The sequence below is a fragment of the Halichoerus grypus genome, chromosome 9, assembly GCF_964656455.1.
Source record: "Halichoerus grypus chromosome 9, mHalGry1.hap1.1, whole genome shotgun sequence".
Taxonomy (NCBI): domain Eukaryota; kingdom Metazoa; phylum Chordata; class Mammalia; order Carnivora; family Phocidae; genus Halichoerus; species Halichoerus grypus.
The window spans coordinates 105,644,718-105,665,998 of record NC_135720.1 but is presented as its reverse complement, the minus strand read 5'-3'; the positions used below and the strand labels follow the sequence as shown (position 1 = coordinate 105,665,998).

Below are 21,281 nucleotides of genomic sequence, written 5' to 3'. Positions count from 1 at the left end.
TTTCGGAATCTAATCTTTATTTACAGGACACTGCAACATAGGAGATTCCACATAGAAATAAGAAACCCACTGAGAGGAGGGGCTTCATACAGTTTGCACAGTTTGGAACTAGTCAAGTATAGTTTCATTGTAAAAAGTGCTACAGTAACAAAACATATTTAAAAAGAGTTCCTAGTAGAGAAAGAGTAAGACAAACTTCTACCAAACGGAGTACACAACAAACAACTTTCTGCCTCGGCTGTACCATCTAAAAGTTAAAGGTCCCAGGAGTGCCATCCTGAACCTGGAACGTATAGCCTTCAGAGGTGTTTCTGGCACAACATTCTGATCTTCCTCTCCCTCTACAGAGCAATACTTCTCAATCAAGTTCAACGAAGCTTCGTACAGAGGCTCATCTTCATGGTTTTGTAGAGCTTCAATTTTGTCCAAACCTCCACATTCTTCAATCATTATAGTAAGTTTCCCAGTTTCACCTAATTTCTCAGCAGCCTGAAAGATGTTTGAAATGGCATCCAGAATAACCAGAATAATTTGGTATCTTTTGCAGTTAAGAGGTTCATCCATGGTTCTATTATGCCACCATGAATGAGGTATACAATCTGTTCAACTGTTCTGCTACTTGTATAGTTGGTCACAGCCCAGACAGCTTCCTTTGGTGTCTTAAAAGTCTGCCTTAGAGAGAACACCAACAAGGAATGGGACTAATCCATGATTCACAACTTGCTGTATCTGGTCCTGGCGACCAGCTGTGATGTTTGACATTGTCTACATAACTTCCTTGGTTTGGGGGTTCGTTAGCAGGCTGGGAAAGACAGCAAGTGCTCCTGCATCTATTACAACCTGAGTCTGTTCATCTGTCCCAGTGACAATATTTCCTATGGCTCTTAGCGCAGGAGTCACAGTGGGCAATTCAGTAGCTCCTAGAAGCCTAAGGTTACCTTGCTTCTGTTCAAATCTACATTTCTTAATTTGTAAAAATAGGAACACTAATACCTGACATTAGAGATACCAGGTTTCTTACTGAGATTAAATGGGATAATTATAGTTGTTTGTTAAGCTATTTTTCTTAGGATGCTGTACATACTTTCATAAGGTACCAATACCATGTCCAATAAACGGATAATAAAACTAGTATGAAGAAGCCACTTGCCAAAGATCACACTGCTAAATATTGGTGGAGTCAGGATTTAAAGCCAGGTCCATCTAACTACAAAGTTTATGTTCTTCCCACTGCTTTTCTAAAATGTATTTTATTGTGGGACTACTCTCAGCAAGGCACTTGCCCTAAACATTTTATTCAACTCTCTCATCAGTATCTTGGTATTGGTATTGCCCACTTTGCACGGACAAAAAAAACCCCTGAAGTTCAAAGAGGTCAGGTAACTTCCCCAAAGCCATGAAGCCTTGGAGTAAAGAAGGACATGGCCTAAGTGTCCCCAAGTGGCATTATCCGTCCGTGTAGCACGCACGTCTGGCTTCTCAGTTCGGTAAGCTTTAAGAATTAGTGCAATGCACGTGCCTGCTAGTTAACAGTAGACAGATGGGAGCGAGTACTCTACCTGAGCGTGTATAAATGACGTGGCACTAGAGCTGACATCTGTTCCTATGCAAATAAGGTATAGCATAAACCCGCTGAAACACAAGGAAGCGCCAGCAGCAGCGCGCCGGCTCTTTGAGACCTTGGCAGAGAAGTGCGCAGGCGCGCAGAAGCCCGGCGGAGGGGCGGGGCGAACGGTGCCTCAGAGGTCATCCCGCCTATAGGGGGTGCCAGGCGAGCCTGGCTAGCACCCTAACCCAGCAGCAGGCTCTTCTGCATTCACCAGCCAGTGCTCGGGATCTTGGGATCCGGTGGCAAGCAGCTCCTTCAGGTAAGACGTTCCGGATCTCTGGGGACGGAAACACAGCGGGAGGGGGAGAAGCGAGGCCGGGTAGGTGACCAGCCCAGAAATCGGCCAGCTCCGAGAAGCCAAACCACTTCCCTTAGAGGTAACGCGAGAATGGGCGGGGTCTGGCCCCGGGGCCCAAGCGAGGGGAGGTGCCGGTTCGGGGGGCGGGGTTGGAGGCGGGGAGACTCGGCTGTCAGGGCCCGCCTACACCAGCCCCGCTTCCTGGTCTGCGTCCCCACTCCGTCCCACCGGGTGCCGGCTCCCTACCTGGACCTCGCAGTTGGGAACACGGATTCCTCCCTCTCTGGGAGGACCCTTTCCTCCCTCCACCCTCGGCTGTCCTCTCAGGTGAAGCCTCCATGGAGCGGTTCCTGGCCCAGCTGTGCGAGACCAGTGTGTTGCAGCCGCTGCCGGTGTGGGAGGGGGACACCACGGGCCACTGCTTCACCCAGCTGGTGCTCAGCGCCCTGCCCCATGCGCTCCTCGCCGTGCTCAGTGCCTGCCACTGGGGCACTCCGAGGTGGGTAGAAGCAGGTGCAAGACATCTGTCCATGTGTGCCTGCGGACCTCAGCCGAAACCCACATTTCCGCGGTAGTGTAACCAGAATAGTGAGGTCTATGGAGTGGGGCAAAAATAAAATAAAATCTGCGCATTAGCACCTTGCAGCAGCGTAGCCGTTTTGGGTCGAGTTACCTGTCTTCTCTGAGCCTCATAGCATTGTTGGGAGGTTTAAATCAGATAATGCATTAAAGCATATAGCGCAGTGCCTGGTACATTTTTAAAGGCCCGATGCGTGATAGAAAGCATCAGGTCTGTAGATTTTCAGATACCCAAACACAACTGTCATGATTGGAGGCAAAATTGGGTGAACAATGTTTTTAGCCAGAAAGGATAGCTTCTGTTGTAGTTGTAGGACCAGTTTCTCACCACTTCCATCCATGAAAACTCCGTGTTCCCTAGACTAAGAGAAGTGTATGTACCCTGCTGGAAAGGAAGCAGTAGGTAAAAGAGAAGAGCAAAACCAAAACCTTAATCTTCCTAGGTTTGGGGCTCTACCGTGCAAGTATCAAACTCACCTTGATTTTGTATTTATTTTCTGTATGGCTAGATACGTCTGAAGTTATTCACTCTGGCTACTGACAAGGCAGGAGAGAAGTCTAGTCTCTGCCTTTTGGAGTCCCTAGTCTGATAGACGGAATGTGTCCCTATCCAAGATGAATCAGGGGGCTGATGAATCCCTTCCTTGAGGAGGAGAAGCTTGGGATCTGCTTGGTCTGGGGGGAATCCTGATTTGCCTTTTACATAGAATGAGGCAGAAGTCTAGGGAGGGTTAATCAGTTAGCATAGACATCCAAAGCCTGCTCAGAGGAGTATCTATTAAAAATAGACACAGTGCTTCTGGGAACCCACAGTCTAAGGAGCAGGCAAGAAAGACCATCATATAATCAATAGAAATTGCGGTTTTTGCACTTCACTTGTCAGACTTTTTGTACATTGCTGAAAATGGTTAGAGAGATCCAGAATCTCAGACAAGAAAGGACCTGAGAAGGCTCTGGGTCCAGACTCCTCACTGCTCACTGTACTGATAAGGAAAATGAAATGCGAGAGGGAAGGAAACCTTACCCAGGGGCATAAGAAGACTGGTTGATGGCCAACTTGGGGCCTCCAAGGGCCCAATGTTTTGTCCCCACATCTTAGGAAATAGGATTCTTAAAGGTTAGCTTTTATCCCAGTATAAACCGCTCCACATTACTGTGATTAACTGGATTTTTTAGAGGAAATCCAAAGCATTCTAATTTAGGATTAAACTTTTTCAGTACCCCAGCCCTGCCAACAAAGGGAACAATAGAGTTAGTCTTCTCATTATGTAAACCTTCAAGGCATTCTAATATTTACTGCTGCAGGTGTATTATCCTGTACTTGATTTTTAAAGTAGACAGGTCACCCTTTTGTTGACTGAAAACGTTTTTTGCATGCCAAGAAGATAGAGACAAAACTAAAAAGAGGTTTTTGTTCAGCAAATGGAGTCACAAATATGATCTATACCACCTTCTACAACCGTTGGAAAGAGAGTAGAATATTTTGAGGCTTCATAAAATTTAGGCTATTGTATTAGAGTGTAGAAGCCATATATAAGTCAAGTTTCTATTCATCTAATAGTGCCTTGGGTGAATTTAAGGGTTATTTTAGGTAGATACTTTCATAAAAATGAATACTCATTTCTTGGTCGTTATCTGTATGAAAACTTAGGATTTTTTTTTTCTAGTTAGTCTTCACATTCCAGACATCCTTAACTAAAAATTGTTAGTTTCTGTGGCAAAAGAATGATCAGAAATGGTATGGGTAGATTGGAAAACAGATTAGGTTGTGCCAGGAAGACTTCCTGGAGGAAAAGCCCTGCATTTCAGGGTAAAATGGGATAGAAATAAGGTATAAAGGCAGGAAAAGGAGCTGATTACCTCGAGGTAAGTGAGTTATTAGAGGTGTGTCTGGCCCTCAGTCAGCCGTTATGTGCCTCCTTTTCTTTTGCCCCCTTGTCCCTAGGAATCCAGGTTACATCCTGCACTGCGGTCCCGGCTGGCGCCTCCGACTCACAGCCTCCTTCCTGCTCTCCGTCCTTCCATTGCTAGACCTCCTTCCAGTCACTTTGCCACCTGGGGCAGGCCCAGGGCCCGTAGGGCTAGAAGTGCTGGCAGGGGGGGTGGCGGCGGTGGCCTGGACCAGCCACTGCCTGGCCTTGTGGGCACTGGCTCATCCCGCCCGCGGCCACTCCCGGGGACCGCTGGCCGTGGCTCTGGCTGCCTTCCTGCCGGCCCCAGCCCTGGTTTTGACCCTGCTGTGGCACTGCCAGCGAGGCACACTTCTGCCCCCGCTTCTCCCAGGACCGCTGTCCCGCCTGTGCCTTCTCATCCTGCAGCTGGCTGCGCTCTTCGCCTATGGACTGGGCTGGGCAGTCCCCGGGGGGCCCCGGGAGCCCTGGGCCCCGGAGCCCCTCCTGTCTCAGGGACAGGAGCCTGAGGTAGCTGAAGATGGGGAGAGTTGGCTGTCACGCTTTTCCTATGCCTGGCTGGCACCCTTGCTGGCCCGAGGGGCCCGTGGAGAGCTCCGGCAGCCCCAGGACACTTGCCGCCTCCCACGCAGGCTGCACCCAATCTACCTGGCTCGTGCCTTCCAGGAGCACTGGCAGGAAGGGGCCCGGCTGTGGAGGGCCCTGTATAAGGCCTTTGGCCGGCACTACCTGGCGCTTGGACTACTGAAGCTGGTGGGGACCATGCTGGGATTCTCGGGGCCCTTGCTGCTTTCCCTCCTGGTGGGCTTCCTGGAGGAGGGGCAGGAGCCGCTGAGCAATGGACTGCTCTATGCCCTGGGGCTAGCTGGTGGGGCCGTACTGGGCGCTGTGCTGCAGAATCAGTATGGGTATGAGATACGGAAGGTGACGCTTCAGGCACGGGGGACTGTGCTGAATATTCTGTACCGAAAGGCTTTACAGCTGGGGCCCAGACGCCCTCCTGCCGGGGAGGCCCTGAATCTACTGGGCACTGACTCTGAGCGGCTGCTCAACTTTGCTGGGAGCTTCCATGAAGCCTGGGGCCTGCCCCTGCAGCTGGCCATCACCCTCTACCTGCTGCACCAGCAGGTGGGTGTGGCCTTCGTGGGTGGTCTGATCCTGGCACTGCTGCTGGTCCCTGTCAACAAAGTTATTGCCACCCGCATCATGGCCAGCAACCGGGAGATGCTACAGCACAAGGATGCGCGGGTGAAGGTGAGGGCTGCTTAGGGTCCCTCAGCAATCCGGAGACCCCACCCAGCATCCTGGTCCCTAGGTCCTCCCATGCCCAGTGCCCGAGGGTGTGAGCATGATCTAGAAGTTAAGAGCTCAGACTGGAGAAAGACATGGGTTCATTTTTTTTTTTTTAAGATTTTATTTATTTATTTGACAGAGAGAGACACAGCGAGAGAGGGAACACAAGCAGGGGGAGTGGGAGAGGGAGAAGCAGGCCTCCCGCTGAGCAGGGAGCCCGATGCGGGGCTCGATCCCAGGACCCTGGGACCATGACCTGAGCCGAAGGCAGACGCTTAACGACTGAGCCACCCAGGCGCCCGAAAGACATGGGTTCATATCCCAACTCTTCCACCTACTAGTTTAATTACCTCAGACAAGTCGCTTAACCTCTTTGGGCCTCTGTCTCCTCATCTGGGGAAATGACTGTAATAATAGCTTGCTTCATAGGGTTGTCGTGAGGATGGTATGAGGTAACTCTGGGTATGGGGCCAGCACAAAGTAAGCACTAAATAGAGTGGCCTATTTGTAATACTATAGTATTAGCTCACGCAGCCCTAAGCGGCAGCCCTAGGAGGTAGGAAGCAGCCTGTCTGGGACCAAATGGGCTTTTAGTATTAGTGCCCGGAAACGAGTCTTCTACCTCTTCGTCTAGGGCAGAGACCATCTCATAGCCACATGTGGAGAGGCCTAGGAGAACCCCAGCTACCTCTAAGGGATGGGCTGTGGGGAAGGGAGTAGGTCAGTCTGCCTGGGCCAGCTGTAGGTGTTGAGGGTCTGGCTGAGTCCGTTCTGGGTTCTGCAGTGACTGGGGGATGGCAGGCCTGGCGATCCACACAGCATAGTTGTCAGCCTCTTACGGGGCTAGCTCAGAGTGCTAACAGGTCCCTCGTAGTTGGTTATGGCCCGGGCCCTTTTCCCCTACCCACGACAGCTACAGACTAGGGTCCCGGTGCCTCGCTGGCTTGCGGGCTGGGGATGTGTGAATGTGGGGATGCAAGGAGTTCCTCTAGCCCTTGCCCATCTTGCCTGGACTCGTCTGAGCCTGGGCTGTGGTGTGGGCCTCCTACACCTGTGTGCTCCTACAGGAATAGTTCCCATCCCACCCAAGCCATGGGCCAGGCTGGCGACTAGCTCCCGAAGCCCTTTGCTTCTGGCTTTGGGAAAGAGTCCTTAGTCCCTCATCTCACGGAAGGAATGATTTTACCCCAGTGTGGTAACCCTCCTGTATTTTTACCACTTCCTCTCCTAAGAAGGTGGGGGGGATTCCAGCTCTGACTTGGTCCCCGCTCAGGAGCACACATGGAGGAGAAGTAAAAGACTGGCAGGAGAAGCAACTCAGGGCTGAAAGGGATTTGAGGGCAGGATTTCCGGAAAGGGCTGAGATGAAGAAGGGAGGGGGCTAGGGAAGTACAGAATATCTGGGCGCTCAGAGAATGGACACACAGTAGCAGGGTCTCCACTTCACACTGCTCTCTTGTCTCCAACCCTAGCTCATAACAGAGCTGCTGAATGGCATTCGGGTCATCAAGTTCTTCGGGTGGGAGCAGGCGCTGGGGGCCCGAGTAGAAGCCTGCCGAGCTCGCGAACTGGGGCGACTCTGGGTCATCAAATACCTGGATGCAGCCTATGTGTACCTGTGGGCCGCCCTGCCAGTTGTCATCTCCATTGTCATCTTCATCACCTATGTCCTCATGGGGCACCAGCTCACGGCCACCAAGGTGAGGGCCAGGAGAGGAGGAGATGGCTGTAGGAAAGTGTGGGGAGAGGCAGCAGCAAGGGGAATGCAGTGGAGTCGGGAGGGGGGCTCAGGCCCTCGGGGCTGCTGGGAAGGAGGATCTCTGGCTGCCTTAACCTTTCCCAACCCAGGCGGAATTCTCTGAAATTTCTGGGGCCTCGGATATACAACCCTTTCCTCTGTGAAGGAATTCCTTTTTTCCCTCTCTTCCTTCCTCCTCGACTTTAGCCCCAGGCTCCATGTTAGGTCCCCTTACCCTCATTTCGATGACCTTGGGGAAAAAAATCCATGATCCAGTGCTGGCTCTGGCCAGGACCAGATGATGGTTGTACTTCAGAAATCTCAGAATGCGCCCGGACTGTGTGCTTATCGAGGGGCAACCTGGATCTCTGGAGGAACATCTGGAATTTCTAGGGTTCTGAGGTGGCTCCCTTTGCCATCTCTAACCCAAGGATTTTCCTGCCAACCCCTCAGTTCTGCTGCTGCCCCATTCTTCCCTCCACTCCCCTGTCCCCAGGGCCACTCATAGAATAGGCCTTCAGATAGCTCCTGGGCTTCAGGTGATGCTTCATCCCCCTTCTGCCCTACTTAGGTGTTCACGGCATTGGCACTGGTGCGCATGCTCATTCTTCCCCTCAACAACTTCCCTTGGGTGATTAATGGCCTCCTGGAGGCCAAAGTGTCCTTGGACCGGATCCAGCGTTTCCTTGACCTTCCCAACCACAGCCCCCAAGTCTACTATAGCCCAGGTAATGGGGAGCTAGAGGGAAGAGCCCGGCACAGGTGAGGAGGGAGCTGTAGCCCCTAGGGTGCTGTACACAGGTGCTGGCGAGAAGAGCCAGAGGCCCCAGCATCCAGGCAGAGCAAGTGGGGGAGAATCCTCAGACCAGGACAAAGGCTGACTTAGCCCTGGGCCGGTAGATACAGGACAGGCAAGCCAAGGACACGCTCCTGGTTTACCCTCCCCAAGTAGGGAGGTTGTGCCTGAGAAGCCCACGTCAAGTGGCTTTTTCCCTCTTCAGATCCCCCCACAGATCCATCTACAGTGTTGGAGCTGCATGAAGCCCTGTTCTCCTGGGACCCGGTCGGGAGCAGCCAGGAGACCTTCATCAGTCACCTCGAAGTGAAGAAGGTTTGTTGGTTAGACCACCTCGGGCAGTCCCCAGGTGAATGAGAGCTACAGACTCAGTGACAGATAAACACGCCCAGGGCCCATCATAGCTAGATGGCCTGCATCTCGAAGTACCGAGAGAAAGACTGGAGGGGCTCTGGTGAGCAGGTTGTGCGCTCCTCTCTGGACGTCATCCCATTTAGCACAGTGTTCTCAGAGTCGTCTACTCTCTCCCTGGTCTTTAGACCACTGTATCCACGTCGTCCAGGCCAACAAGTGCGTCTGTCTCTCCATTGTCCCCTCCGAGGCCAGCAAGTTCAGAACAGACCCCAGAGCTTATTCAGCATCTGCCCCAGGCTGGGGACCAGGGGAAAGGCCCAGCAGCCTCTTCTGAGAAGGATTTTGCAAACGGGGTAGATAATCCTCTATTTAGCATGCTGAAAAGGGATCACACCCTGTGATTCACACCACCGCATACATCATACATCGTCAAAGAAACACGTGAAAAATATTCCTGGCAGGACAGTGTTTACCCCAGGCCTGAGTTTTCCCTCTCCCCTGACCCCTGTCCAACCCTTTGCCCCACAGCTCAACTCAGCGTTCTCTCGTCTCTACCACATTTGGCTCCCATTTCTGGCATGGGCTGTATATTTTGTTTTTCTTCTTAGTTCAGGCAAGACAAGGCTGGAATTTTTCAAAGGAATTTTACTAATGTTGTCAGTTGGGGCTTTTTTGGATATAAGTCATAGAAACCCACTGGAGCTAGCTTAAGCAAACAAGAATTTATAATAAGGAAATAGAGATGAATTGCAGAATTCAAAGGCATGCATGCAGCTGGATCTCAGCAGCAGCCCAGAATCAGGACGCAGCTCAAAGAGCTCTCTTTCTGTCTGCTCTTCTCTGTATCTGCCTCATACTTCTCTTTCAGCGGACCTGCTCTCCGCTGAGCAGAAGCTGTGACTGCAGAGAGCCCTCCCACTTACAGGCTACCGCCAGAAAGAGGGAGGATTCCCAGGGGAGGGTCTCAGCTTGGTCTGGTGCCCCTTGGAGATGGGTCAATCCTGGCTGACAGACTGGGGGCATCACAGACAGAGCTTCTGAGAACCCCACCTGTTTCTAGAAAAGCACTGTACTTCCCTGTGTCCTACATGGTGTCACTCAGTGAGGTACAGCTCAGTTTGTGGGCTGGAGAATTCTTTCCTTACAGGCTAACTGGGGCCCAGAGAGAAGCTTCTGTGGAAGGATTGGCAGCCCAGGGCCTCAGGAGGGAGACCTGATGTTACTGTCTGGCTTCCTTGCAGGGTGCCTTGGTGGGTATCGTGGGGAAGGTGGGCTGTGGGAAGAGCTCGCTGCTGGCCGCCATTGCTGGGGAGCTCCACAGGTGAGTAACCTCTAGGGCCCCCCTGTCCTCAGCTTTGACCTTCAGCAAACACTTGCCTATCCCCTACCATGTGGTGGACGCCGTTTTAGGGTCCAGGGATGTCAAGGGTCAGAGATGAACAAGACCTTGTCCCTTTCTTGGGAGAGTTTTCAGTCTGGAAAGGGGAAGGCAGTCAAGAAAGTGAGTTATCATAATCCTCACACCAGAGGGCTGTGAGTGCTATAATAGCGAGTAAAGAAATAAATGGAAACATCCCGCAAAAGCTCCTCTTTCAGAAAATGTGGTTATGCAGGGAGGGATCCAGGGAGGAGCAGAGGGATGAAGGAGGACCTTCTTTACAGTGAGGATGAATGAGTGCGGGGTGGCGGCCATGCTCTCCTCTGAGCTTCTGAACACATCCAGATCTGACAGGCACTTGCCCATAGCCAAAGAGCAATTTCTTCCCTTCCCAGTCCAGAATGAGCCTCCAGCCTCGTTAGGACCCCTCAACCCCAGTGGCTGCCCATCCAGAGACCCATGTGACATGAAGGGGGACCTGACATCGAAGACAGCAGTCTGGAGAGGCTTCTGGGAGGCCAGGGGCTGGTTATGGAGGGACCCCGTTGGGAGCTGGCCCCCACATGCTGCTGGCCTGGCTCTCTGCAGGCTGCGTGGGCGGGTGGCAGTGTGGGGGCTGTCCAAAGGCTTTGGCCTGGCCACCCAGGAACCCTGGATCCAGTTTGCTACCATCCGAGACAACATTCTCTTTGGGAAGACATTTGATGCCCAGCTGTACAAGGAAGTGCTGGAGGCCTGCGCCCTCGGTGATGACCTCTGCGTGAGTACCTGGCCCTGAGGCCTCCTGGCTGCCTGCTTCCCCGTGCCCCTGACACCTCAAGTCAGAGACTCGCTTCCCTGGGAAGGGGTTGCTTCTGCTCAGGCACCATCAACCTAAGACTGGCTGTCGTCAGGCTTGGCCCTCCCAGAGTGTCCAGTGCGTGGTTCCCCTTTCCGAGGAGGACCCAGAGGGATGGTGGTGATGGGGTGTTCCACGCAGCAGCTAGGGGAACTCTGAGGCCTCTAGGCTAGGGTTCCCTCGGAGGCTTTAGCTCTAAGTAGGTTGGGCTAGTGGTTCTGATTCAAGAGGCTCTCCCCCACCTCCCACTGGAGAGGCTTCAGAGTCAAAGTTACTCTAGGCAAGTCCATTAGATCCCCTACGTCCAGAGTACTAAATTTAGGGGGGTGAGATTTCAGATCTTACTCATGGCTTCCCCACTCAATCCCCATGTCCCCTGTAGGACTGTCCTCACCACTGCCCTGTCCAAGTAAATGTGGGACTTCCCCGGAAAAGAGGGCCTTACTTTGACTATGGGGTACCCTATACCCATGTATCATTTGTTTATATAGCAAGCATTTCTCAAATGCCTGTCAGGTACTGGGAGCGGATCTAGGCACTAAGAAAAGAGGTGAATTACCAAGCTTTTCCCTCAGGGGGACTCACAGTCTGGTAGACCAGAGGTGCTTCCGCTGGTGTGGGTCCCCCTGAACTAAGGAGACCACTCCTGAGGCCACACGAAGGCTTGGGGTACAGTCCTTGTATAAAGACCTATGAAAGCTTTCGCATTGGATTTGCCCACCTTCATCGTCGCCTTTAGAAGGGCAGGGTAGTGAGTGTGTCAGGGTGGCTAAGAATCTACACGTCCTGCCAGCTTACTAGCTGTGGAACAACCTGGGCCAAGGGAGTCACTCGGAACTTTGGTCTCATCTGTGAAAGAGAAATAATACCAACTTCATAAGGTTGTCGTGGGGATTGGACTGTTGGAATTATACATTATCCCCTGTGGCTCGCTCACCCCAAATTCAAGTCCATTCTCCTCAAGCTCCCTGGCTCTCTTGACCCCCTCCACCTCTTCCCTGCAAAGGGATGGAGTAGAAGGTATTGGGAAGACCACTGACCAATGCTGGGGGGGCCTGTCCTATCAGATCCTGCCTGCTGGCGACCAGACAGAGGTGGGGGAGAAGGGTGTGACCCTCAGCGGGGGACAGCGGGCCCGGATTGCCCTTGCTCGTGCTGTCTACCAGGTAAATTAAAAATGGGGGAGTCTGCAGTCTTGGAGGGAGGGATGTTTTCCTCAGCATCTGGTTTCTTTCCCTCCCCCCTTCACGTTCCTGAGGTGTTGGTCCCTTGGGCATCCCATCTCCCTTTTGCAGATTGGAGGCAGAATTAAACACCCTATAAAAAACATATGTGACTTGAGGGCACCTGGGTGGCTCAGTTGGTTAAGCAACTGCCTTCGGCTCAGGTCATGATCCTGGAGTCCTGGGATTGAGTCCCGCATCGGGCTCCCTGCTCATTGGGGAGTCTGCTTCTCCCTCTGACCCTTTCCCCTCTCATGTGCTCTCTCTATCTCATTCTCTCTCTCAAATAAATAAATAAAATCTTTAAAAAACAAAAAAAAACATATGTGGCTTGAAACACTGGGACCCAGTAAAGCTGAGCACTGGCCTTGCTTGACTGGAGGGAAGTTCACCCTCAAGTCTCCCCTGCTTCTCTACTGCTCTAGGGGTGGCCCCCAGAGTTCCTCTCAACTGTCTTCTCTGCCTCAAGATCGTGTCCTAGGAGAGGTCTGGGTTCTGACCAGAGGACCCGGGACTTGGTGCCCATGGTGTCCCCACCTCTTCCTAGGAAAAGGAGCTCTATCTCCTGGACGACCCTCTGGCTGCTGTGGACGCCGACGTGGCCAACCACCTGCTGCACAGGTGCATCCTGGGAGTGCTGAGCCACACCACCAGGCTGCTCTGCACTCACCGGATCGAGTACCTGGCGAAGGCGGATGTGGTGCTGCTGATGGAGGCCGGGCGCCTTGTTCGGGCCGGTAAGGGGGGCCGCCAGGGTGGGAGCCCAGCCCAGGGAGGGGGCTGTCTGCCCAGGTGTGACTCTCAATTGTCAGAGGTAGACTCTGCCACCCCTTTCATGTGTGGCTTGGGCCCTGTTCTCCCCCTGTCTCACGGGAGACCCTGTCCTGCCTCCAAAGAATAGGTGTGAGGCCACAGAGAGGAGAGAAAAGAGCACACTGGTGAAATGCCAGGGGATCTGGGACTTGGGCTGTGTGACTGGGTGCTTTGGGAACACAGAGGCCCAGGGTCTCCGGGAACAGTGATGTCCGTCCTTAGAGAAGAGACAGCAGTCAAGTTTAGAACAGTCTTTTTATTAAAAATTCAAACAAAAATAAACAAAAAGCCCACTGCTGATGGATTAATATGCAGAGGGACATAACTCTCTGCAAGTTCGCTGGGAGAGAAACAGGAGGAAATGAGCCTCCACCAGAGCGTTAGAAATGTCGTGAAGCATGAGGAGAAAGCTCTGCAGTAACAAGAGGTGACTCTGGACAGAGTGCTCTTGGGTGGCTGTGACTCTCCTTATGGGGTGAACGTGTTCTGTCTGAGCTGGTTGGACTGCAGACACAGAGGGATGGACTTGAGGGTCCTGCTCAGAGTCTGGGGGTCTGGGGCAGGGCCCTGCTAGGGAGGGTCAGGGAAGGGGTCCAAAGAGAATGGGAGGTGGATTGGCACACTCAATGAGAAAGGCAGAGTATATAGTATATACCCAGGACAGGCTCCCGATGATCTCCCTGCTACCTTCCAGGGCCTCCCTCTGAGATCTTGCCATTGGTCCAGGCTGTCCCCAAAGCCTGGGCTGAGGATGGACAAGAGGCTGACTCAGGTATGGCTCAGGGCTGAGGAAAGGGCTTGCCCTTCACCACCACACCGTAGAGATACGTTTTCCTGTGTGTCTGAAACCCTGAGCTGTCGTCCCGCAAACTTAATCAGAGCCCTGCCCTCCCCTCGCATCCTCACAGCCACAGTGCCGTCAGCTGGGGACCTGGAGAAAACAAAGGAGGGGCTGGGAGGGGACGAGAACGCGCGTGGCCGCCTGCTGCAGGAGGAAAGCAAGAAGGAGGGTGCTGTGGCCTTGCACGTGTACCGAGCATACTGGAGGGCCGTGGGCCGGGGCCTGGCCCTAGCCATCCTCCTCTCGTTGCTCCTCATGCAAGGTAGGAGTGAACCCCCGAGCCCCTCATCCCACCGCAGCCCTAGGTCCCTGTCACAGCCATCGCCTTGTACTGATCGCCACAAAGCCCTGAGCCTCCCCAGGCATGGGCAGCAGCTGGGACGAGAGGCAAGCCGCCAATTCTGAGAGTCCCAGGGACCCAAGGGGTGCGCTCTGTAGCCATCTTCCGATCGGCCCCCACAGCTAGCTCCCACTCTGCAAATTCCAGATCATGCGCTCCTCAGAGCTAAAGGGTGATGGGCCCAGGAAAGAAGTGCACACTAGGGGCATGGGAGGACATGGGAGAGTGGCAAGGTGGGGAGGGCCAGGGCGGGTGAAGAAGACGAGTCGCCAGAGTCAAGGACAGAGGAAGGGGCTGTTGGAATGGAACAAAGGGATGAGTAGTCTCTCTCACAGCTTTTCCCTCCCCATCCCCACCCAGCCACAAGGAACGCTGCTGACTGGTGGCTCTCCCATTGGATCTCCCAGCTGAAGGCCGACAAGAATAGCTCCCAGGAGGCGCCAGCCCCCACCAGCCCGGGATCCACAGGGCTCCTCTCTGCCCAGCTGCTCCTCTTCTCCCCCGGAAGCCTCTAGTGAGTGGCTGGGGCTTGAGCAGGCCTGGTGCCCTCGGAGGGGTTGCCAGGCAGGGATTGGGGGGGGCTGGGGTTCCAGGGGTCTGTCTTCTGGTGGGGAGAGGTGGTGTGGGGGAGGGGAAGGGACCCCCGAGGGGCCCTACTTTTGGTTATCCACAGCCCCCTCCTCACCCCCCAGCACCTCAGTGTTCCCACTGCCGAGAGCCGCCCCCAATGGCTCCTCAGACATCCGTTTCTACCTCACCGTCTACGCGACCATTGCTGGGATCAACTCCCTGTGCACGCTTCTCCGGGCAGTGCTCTTTGCGGCGGGCACCCTCCAAGCGGCCGCCACCCTGCATCGCCGCCTGCTGTGTCGAGTCCTTATGGTGAGGGGATGGGGGGGGCATGGGGGAGCCCTCCCAGCACCTGAGCCCCATCGGGGCCCCCATCCTACCTCCTAGCCCTCAGGAGAAGACAGCCCTCCCAGGTGGGTGCAGCACTTGGCAGCTTGAGACCTGGAGAGGCCGAGAGCGGAGCGGCTGCCTGGGTTCAAACCCAGCTCCTTAAGCCTGTAGCGTTCTCATCTGTAAAATGGGGAGAAGAGAAGCTTGCTCAGGGTCACTTCTGTTCTGGCCTGAATTACTCACCTCTTACTCACGGGACACAGGACACCCCTTAGATCATGCAAGATCCCTTTTTAATTTTATTTATCCATTCCCTTTTATCTGCGTACCCTATTTCCTTTTCCCCTCCTTTCCTTGATAAGCAACCATTCTAAGTGTGTTTAGTATGTGTTTAGTATGTGTTTGGGTTTGTTTGTTTGTTTGTTTGTTTTTGCAAAACGCCTATGTTTTGTGTGCCGGTGTTTTTATTCATTTCTTACAATTTTTATTTGGCGCTGTTTCTAAGATCCATCCCTGTTGCCATGTGCATGTCTAGTCTGTTGCTGACCCCATAGACTTATTATGAGGATTAAATTAATTAGTACATGGAAAGTACTTAGGATAGTGCCGGGCACACACTAAATACTCAATTAGCAATTATTGTTAATGATGTTATTATTATAAAGCCCTTTCTTGTCCATTATCTTTTTTTTTTTAATTTTTATTTTTTAAGTAATCTCTACACCCAGTGTGGGGCTTGAACTCACAACCCTAAGATCAAGAGTATCAGCTGTGCTCCACCAACTGAGCCGGCCAGGGGCCCCTCTTGCCCGTTATCTTATCAGGGCCTCATAATAACCCTGTGAGGTAGGTACTGTTATCCCCATTTTACAAATAAGGAAACTGAGGCTCTGAGAGTGTAAGTGACCTGGGCAAGGCTAGTTCTGTGGAGAGCCAGGCTGGGAACCTTCCCGTTGCCTGTCAGGGAGCAAGCTGCCCACTGTTCCGCCTTTCCTCCAGGACCAGGGCCTCTTCAGGCTGTGAAGGAATTCAGTTCTTATAAATTGGCATTAGGAGGTGCTTCCAAAAGTCCTTTGCCCTCGTCCCCTGCCCTAAGAGGATTATTCCCCAAGTACAGGCGGAGAGCTGGGGGATGGAGAAGGTGAGGAAGGAGACTGGCTCTCTCTGAGACGGTCCCTCCGAGGAACAATCTAAACAGCTGGTGGCTGCTGAGCCCTGAACTCTGGGCCAGGCAGACTGTGCTAAGCACCGGCTTGCTGTATATGTGGCTCTCAATCCTGCCAGCAGCCTGGGAGCTGCAGTTGTGTTGTTATCCCTGTTGTGGAGATGAGGAACAGGGGCCTTTAAGAGATGAAGCTCCTTGCCTGGGGTCTCCCATCCAGTAGGTGGCAGGGCTAGAATCCGAGGGGCAGTCTGATTCCAGAGCCCCAGTGCTTAGCCATGAGATCATACTGACTGAGACTGCTGTCCGGCCATGGGCAATCGGAATGATCCTCCTGACCTCCAACTAAATCCCACTCACTGGCCTCAAGTCCCCTTCTTCTGGAGAGAGACTGGCTCCCTGCCCTGGAAAGGGGAGTAGGCCTGTCTAGCACAGAGGTAGAGGAGTGGCCAGCATGGCCTCTCAGGGTCACCACTGGCCAGACGGATGGGAGAGTCTCCATCTTTCCCGCCCTGGGATAGTCTCCCTTTCTAGCGCCCCCAGCCCCTCCTCTCTGCCCCCAACCTCTGGGGACACTTTCCTCCTCTCCTGTTCTCTACTTTGGGCCTCTCCCCCCACGCCTCCCCCCCCCCCCCCCCCCCGGGCTGTCCCCAGGCCCAGCCCTTGCCCAACCACACCCCGCTCCCCCCAGGCGCCAGTGACTTTCTTCACCTCCACACCCACCGGCCGCATCCTCAACCGCTTCTCCTCAGACGTGGCCTGTGCGGACGACAGCCTGCCCTTCATGCTCAACATCTTGCTGGCCAACGCCGCCGGCCTGCTGGGGCTCCTGGCCGTGCTGGGCGCCGGGCTGCCCTGGCTGCTGCTGCTGCTGCCGCCCCTGAGCGTCTCCTACTACGCGGTGCAGCGCCGCTACAGGGCCTCCTCGCGGGAGCTGCGGCGCCTCGGCAGCCTCACCCTGTCGCCACTCTACAGCCACCTGGCCGACACCCTGGCTGGCCTCCCCGTGCTCCGGGCCTCGGGGGCGGCCTGCAGGTGTGTGACGTCTGCCTGCCCGCCGCAGCCGGGGCAGGGGGGAGGAAGGGCACGGGGGGGCCGGGCCCCAGGGCTCCCGAGAACGGAGGGGTGGATGCGTGCCCGAGGGACAGAGGAAGGGCACAGAGAAACGGGATAGGGGAGACCAGGCAGAACACTGGCCCCTCTGGGCCCCTCTGTACAGCCGCGGGGGGTAGATCAGCTCCTAGAGAGACGCGTCTGCGGGGAAGGAGTCTGGGTGGGTCCGCGCAGCGATGGAGCGGCCTCACCCCCCTCCTGGCCTCTCGCAGGTTTGAGGATGAGAACCAGAGACTGCTGGAGCTAAACCAGAGGTGCCAGTTTGCCGCCAGCGCCACCATGCAGTGGCTGGACATCCGGCTGCAGCTCATGGGGGCCACGGTGGTCAGCGCCATCGCGGCCATTGCCCTGGTGCAGCACCAGCAGGGCCTCGCCGACCCAGGTGCCACCCCGGGGAGCCTCACTCTCACCACAGAAGCATGTCAGCCCCCCCGCCCCAGACCTCTCCCTGCACTCTCCACGCAACATTTCACCTCCCACCCAGGGGTCCTGTGAGGATGTGTTGTGATGGTCATCGCCTCCATTTTAGAGTTGAGGAAACTGAGTCCCGGGGAGAGACTTGCCAGGTGTGGGGGCTCTGGGACTAGAACAGGTCTTCCGATCTTCATCCCTCCCCTGCTCCGCCCCATCCCCGGCACTCTGCCTGGCCCATCTTCCACTGCCTTCCCTCGAAGCCTCTCCAGGCCCACTGCCCTCCCTTGTGGCTCACCTCCTGTGGTCCCCTTCTGGGTCCAGGCGTCTTCCTGCTTCTCTGCTGGCTTCCTTTACATGCCCGCAGTCCGCAGCTTGGAATTCTCCCGTTCTGCTCCACCCGTGCGCCCACATGCATCCCAGTGTCCAGGCATCCCCTAGCGGCTTGTGCTTCTCTCCCCTAGGACTGGTGGGCCTGTCACTGTCCTATGCCCTGTCCCTGACGGGCCTGCTCTCGGGCCTGGTGAGCAGCTTCACACAGACAGAAACCATGCTGGTAAGCGTCGAGCGGCTGGAGGAGTACTCCTGTGACCTGCCCCAAGAGCCCCAGGGCCAGCTGCCACGGGTAGGCCTGCACCCCCACCCCGGACTGGGGCACCAGAACCCCAGAGGACCCTCCTGACAGTCCCCGCCTCCCCTAGTTCCTTTCCTTTTGCTCCTCACTATCTTTCTCAGCTCCTCTCATGTCACCGTGTGATCCCACCCTCTTCACGGTGTCCCTCATCTCTGTGTCCGTCAAGAGGGCCCCACCTCTGCTACACGTGCCTTTTCCTCTTGCGCCAACCCTTTCTCCTTCTTCTCCCCCTTTTCCATTCCCCATCACCCCTCCCCCTGCTCACCCATCTCCCTCTCTCTCCCCCCCACGGACCCCACCAGCTGGGCGTCGGCTGGCTGACCCAGGGGAGTGTGGAGTTCCAGGATGTGGTGCTGGTGTACCGGCCAGGGCTGCCGAACGCCCTGGATGGGGTGACCTTCCGTGTGCAGCCCGGAGAGAAGCTGGGCATCGTGGGCCGCACTGGCTCTGGCAAGTCTTCCCTGTTGTTGGTGCTCTTCCGGCTGCTGGAACCCAGTTCGGGGCGAGTGCTGCTGGACGGTGTGGACACCAGCCAGCTGGAGCTGTCTGAACTCAGGTCTGGGGGAGGGAGAGGAGGGGAACCAGACTGCTGGCCCTTGGAGGAAGGTCCAGCTAGGAAGGCTTTCTATCAGCTCAGGGCGGCCAGGGCCAATCCGGGGCAGGACGGAGGACAGGACAAGCAGGTGAGGACAGCAAGCTCCTAGTGCCCAGGTCCAGACTCATAGCTGTGGTCTCAAGGTCTGCAGTCTGACCCAGGCCCACCTTCCCAGCTTTGCCTTATACTTCCCAGCGCACAACCTCCGCTCGAGACTGCCAGTCACTGCCTCCTGAACCAGAGTCTTCCAGGGGCAGAGCCCCATACTGATGTCCTTAGCCCTGAGGCTCAGCAGGCCGTGCTTGGGACAGCTTGAGACCTGGGCCGGTTGCCCCGGGCCACAGGTAGCCTCTTCTGGGCCTAATCATCTCCCCACCCCCACCTCCAGGTTTACCTAGTATCATTTTTGCTGAGTCCCGTGACATGCACGAGGTGGGGCAGCTCTGTCCTAAAGCCCATGGCTGATGCCGAGCCCCGGCCCTGCTCTTCCTGCCTTACCTTCTTACCTGTGGTGGCCTTACCTTATAGCCCAACCATATAGCTCCTCAGGACCCAATTCCAGGCCCGCCTCTGACCTTGACATGTCCCCTCCCCACTCGTGCCCTGGTCATTCCTTGCCCACTGCTGCCCAAGCAGCTGCTGGAGTTGGGCCCACACAGTTTAGCCCCCTCCTGTTTTGTACCTCAGTGTTCTGTACCTCAGTGAGATGTAAGCTCTTTGAGGATAGAGTCGAGGCCTTTGGTGTCTTTGATATTTCTTGTAGCACTGGCACAGTTCTAGATACATGGCTGACCAACTGGGGAGTGGGGGGGGTGGTTTGTTCAGGTCTTACCCCCAAGCTTTTCCTGGAAATGCCTGCTAAAAACCTGAGCTCGGAACAGAAGTGGCCACATCTCCATTCTAGACCCCATTTCCTGTCCCCTCCTTCCCCCCTCCCAGATCCCAGCTGGCTGTCATCCCCCAGGAACCCTTTTTGTTCAGTGGGACTGTTCGGGAAAACCTGGATCCCCGGGGCTTACATGAGGACGGGGCCCTGTGGCAGGCCCTGGAGCAGTGTCACCTGAGTGACGTGATTATGTCCATGGGTGAGTAGTAGGCCCTACCCTGCAGGGTGGCAAGAGGGAACAGGAAGGGATCGGGGAGAGGGCTGGGACCCCGGGAGTGAGGACGCTGTTCCTTGCAGGTGGTCTGGACAGTGAGCTGAGCGAGGGGGGCCGGAGCTTATCCCTGGGGCAGAGGCAGCTGCTGTGTCTGGCTAGAGCTCTCCTCACAGATGCCAAGGTAAGGCAATAGGAAGGGACATGCAAGAGGGCCAGGAAGGAGGCAGGGGATAGTCAGGGTGAAGAAGTGGGTTGGGGAGAGGTTTCGGGGGACTAAGTTAGTTTTCCTTTTAGAGCTGGAGGTGGGGAGTTGTAGGCTGGCTGGGCCGGGCCAGGAGGTGGGGGCTGGTGCTTGGGTAGGAGTCAGGGCTAACCCTCTTCCTCCCTCCCCTCCCCAACCCTCTCCACGTGTTCCAGATCCTGTGTATCGATGAGGCCACGGCGAGCGTGGACCAGAAGACAGACCAGCTGCTCCAGCAGACCGTCTGCAAACGTTTTGCCAACAAGACGGTGCTGACCATTGCCCACAGGTGTGCAAGCGTCCAGAGGGAGAATCTCATCAGGGGCTATGGTGACATGAACCCAGAGCCTCCCTTCCTTTCAGGGACCCCACGGGTCAGGGCTCTAGAGATTCCAACCCCCGATGAATCTCAGCTCCTTGTTCTCCAGGTCTGCGGGTATCTGCAGTCTTCCCCAGCACAGAGCCAGGGGCTAAAGCCTGTGGGGCAGCCCTGTGCTGTCCAGGGGGAGAAGAGGGAAGAGCAGGTCAGCTTTCTTGTTCAGGGCCTTGCCCTCCATCCCCCTGCACTGACTGCGCTCTCTCACACAGGCTCAACACGATCCTGAACTCTGACCGGGTGCTGGTGCTGCAAGCAGGGAGGGTCGTGGAGCTGGACTCCCCCGCCGCGCTCCGCAGCCAGCCCCACTCACTGTTCCAGCAGCTGCTGCAGAGCTGCCAGCAGGGATCCCACTCCTCTCGCTGAGGCTCCTGAGCCCGACCCCCGTGTCCTACCGGGTCTCCCCTCTGTCTTAGCCACTCCTGAGCAGGCGCAGGGGTGCCGGCTGCTGGTTTACATTCTCCTTTGTGGCTCTACCTCTCCCTCACTCCCCAGAGGGGAAGAGGGTACCCTGGGTTCTTCTTCGGAAACCATGTTCTCTTGGGGCGGTGGAGGGGCAGAGTCCTGAGGCTTCTCCAGAACCAGGCCTCCGCTCTGGCCCTCTCGCAGCTGGGACTCCAGGCAGGTGCACTTTCATAGTTTTATTGGATAAAATTTCCATCTTACATTCTATGTATTAAAAAAATAATATTTCTGGTGTGAGGCTGAGGTCCCTCTGTGTGTGTACCCCAGGAATGGG

The 21,281-nt window shown here is 55.2% G+C and overlaps 1 protein-coding gene across 5 annotated transcripts; it reads left to right on the top strand.

Annotated features, from left to right (window-relative positions):
- Positions 1 to 1,725: 1,725 nt before the first annotated feature.
- ABCC10 (ATP binding cassette subfamily C member 10) lies at positions 1,726 to 21,244 on the top strand. 5 transcript variants are annotated; one of them, XM_036124018.2, is made up of 22 exons: positions 1,726 to 1,868; positions 2,235 to 2,406; positions 4,432 to 5,650; positions 7,162 to 7,389; positions 7,999 to 8,155; positions 8,429 to 8,538; positions 9,819 to 9,898; positions 10,544 to 10,715; positions 11,861 to 11,959; positions 12,564 to 12,753; positions 13,524 to 13,601; positions 13,738 to 13,932; positions 14,371 to 14,524; positions 14,703 to 14,892; positions 16,764 to 17,107; positions 17,398 to 17,567; positions 18,061 to 18,221; positions 18,533 to 18,786; positions 19,765 to 19,910; positions 20,009 to 20,106; positions 20,343 to 20,455; positions 20,755 to 21,244. In XM_036124018.2, exons 2-22 carry the CDS (start codon positions 2,246 to 2,248, stop codon positions 20,906 to 20,908), a joined length of 4,473 nt encoding a protein of 1,490 aa, XP_035979911.2. In that variant the 5' UTR covers positions 1,726 to 1,868; positions 2,235 to 2,245; the 3' UTR covers positions 20,909 to 21,244. The 5 variants fall into 5 exon arrangements, 3 of the variants coding, with proteins under 3 accessions (XP_035979911.2, XP_077911426.1, XP_035979912.2); XM_036124019.2 differs by lacking the exon at positions 1,726 to 1,868 and adding an exon at positions 1,885 to 1,986; XR_004927135.2 differs by lacking the exon at positions 20,755 to 21,244 and having other exon boundaries at positions 18,533 to 18,680; positions 20,343 to 20,381.
- Positions 21,245 to 21,281: the final 37 nt, after the last annotated feature.

Coding starts and splice junctions, on each gene's coding strand:
- ABCC10 (XM_036124018.2), top strand. CDS start 2,246: ATGGAGCGGTTCCTGGCCCAGCTGTGCGAGACCAGTGTGTTGCAGCCG. Junction 13,933..14,370: donor CTCGTTGCTCCTCATGCAAG/GTAGGAGTGAAC, acceptor ATCCCCACCCAG/CCACAAGGAACGCTGCTGAC. Junction 17,568..18,060: donor GCAGGGCCTCGCCGACCCAG/GTGCCACCCCGG, acceptor TCTCTCCCCTAG/GACTGGTGGGCCTGTCACTG.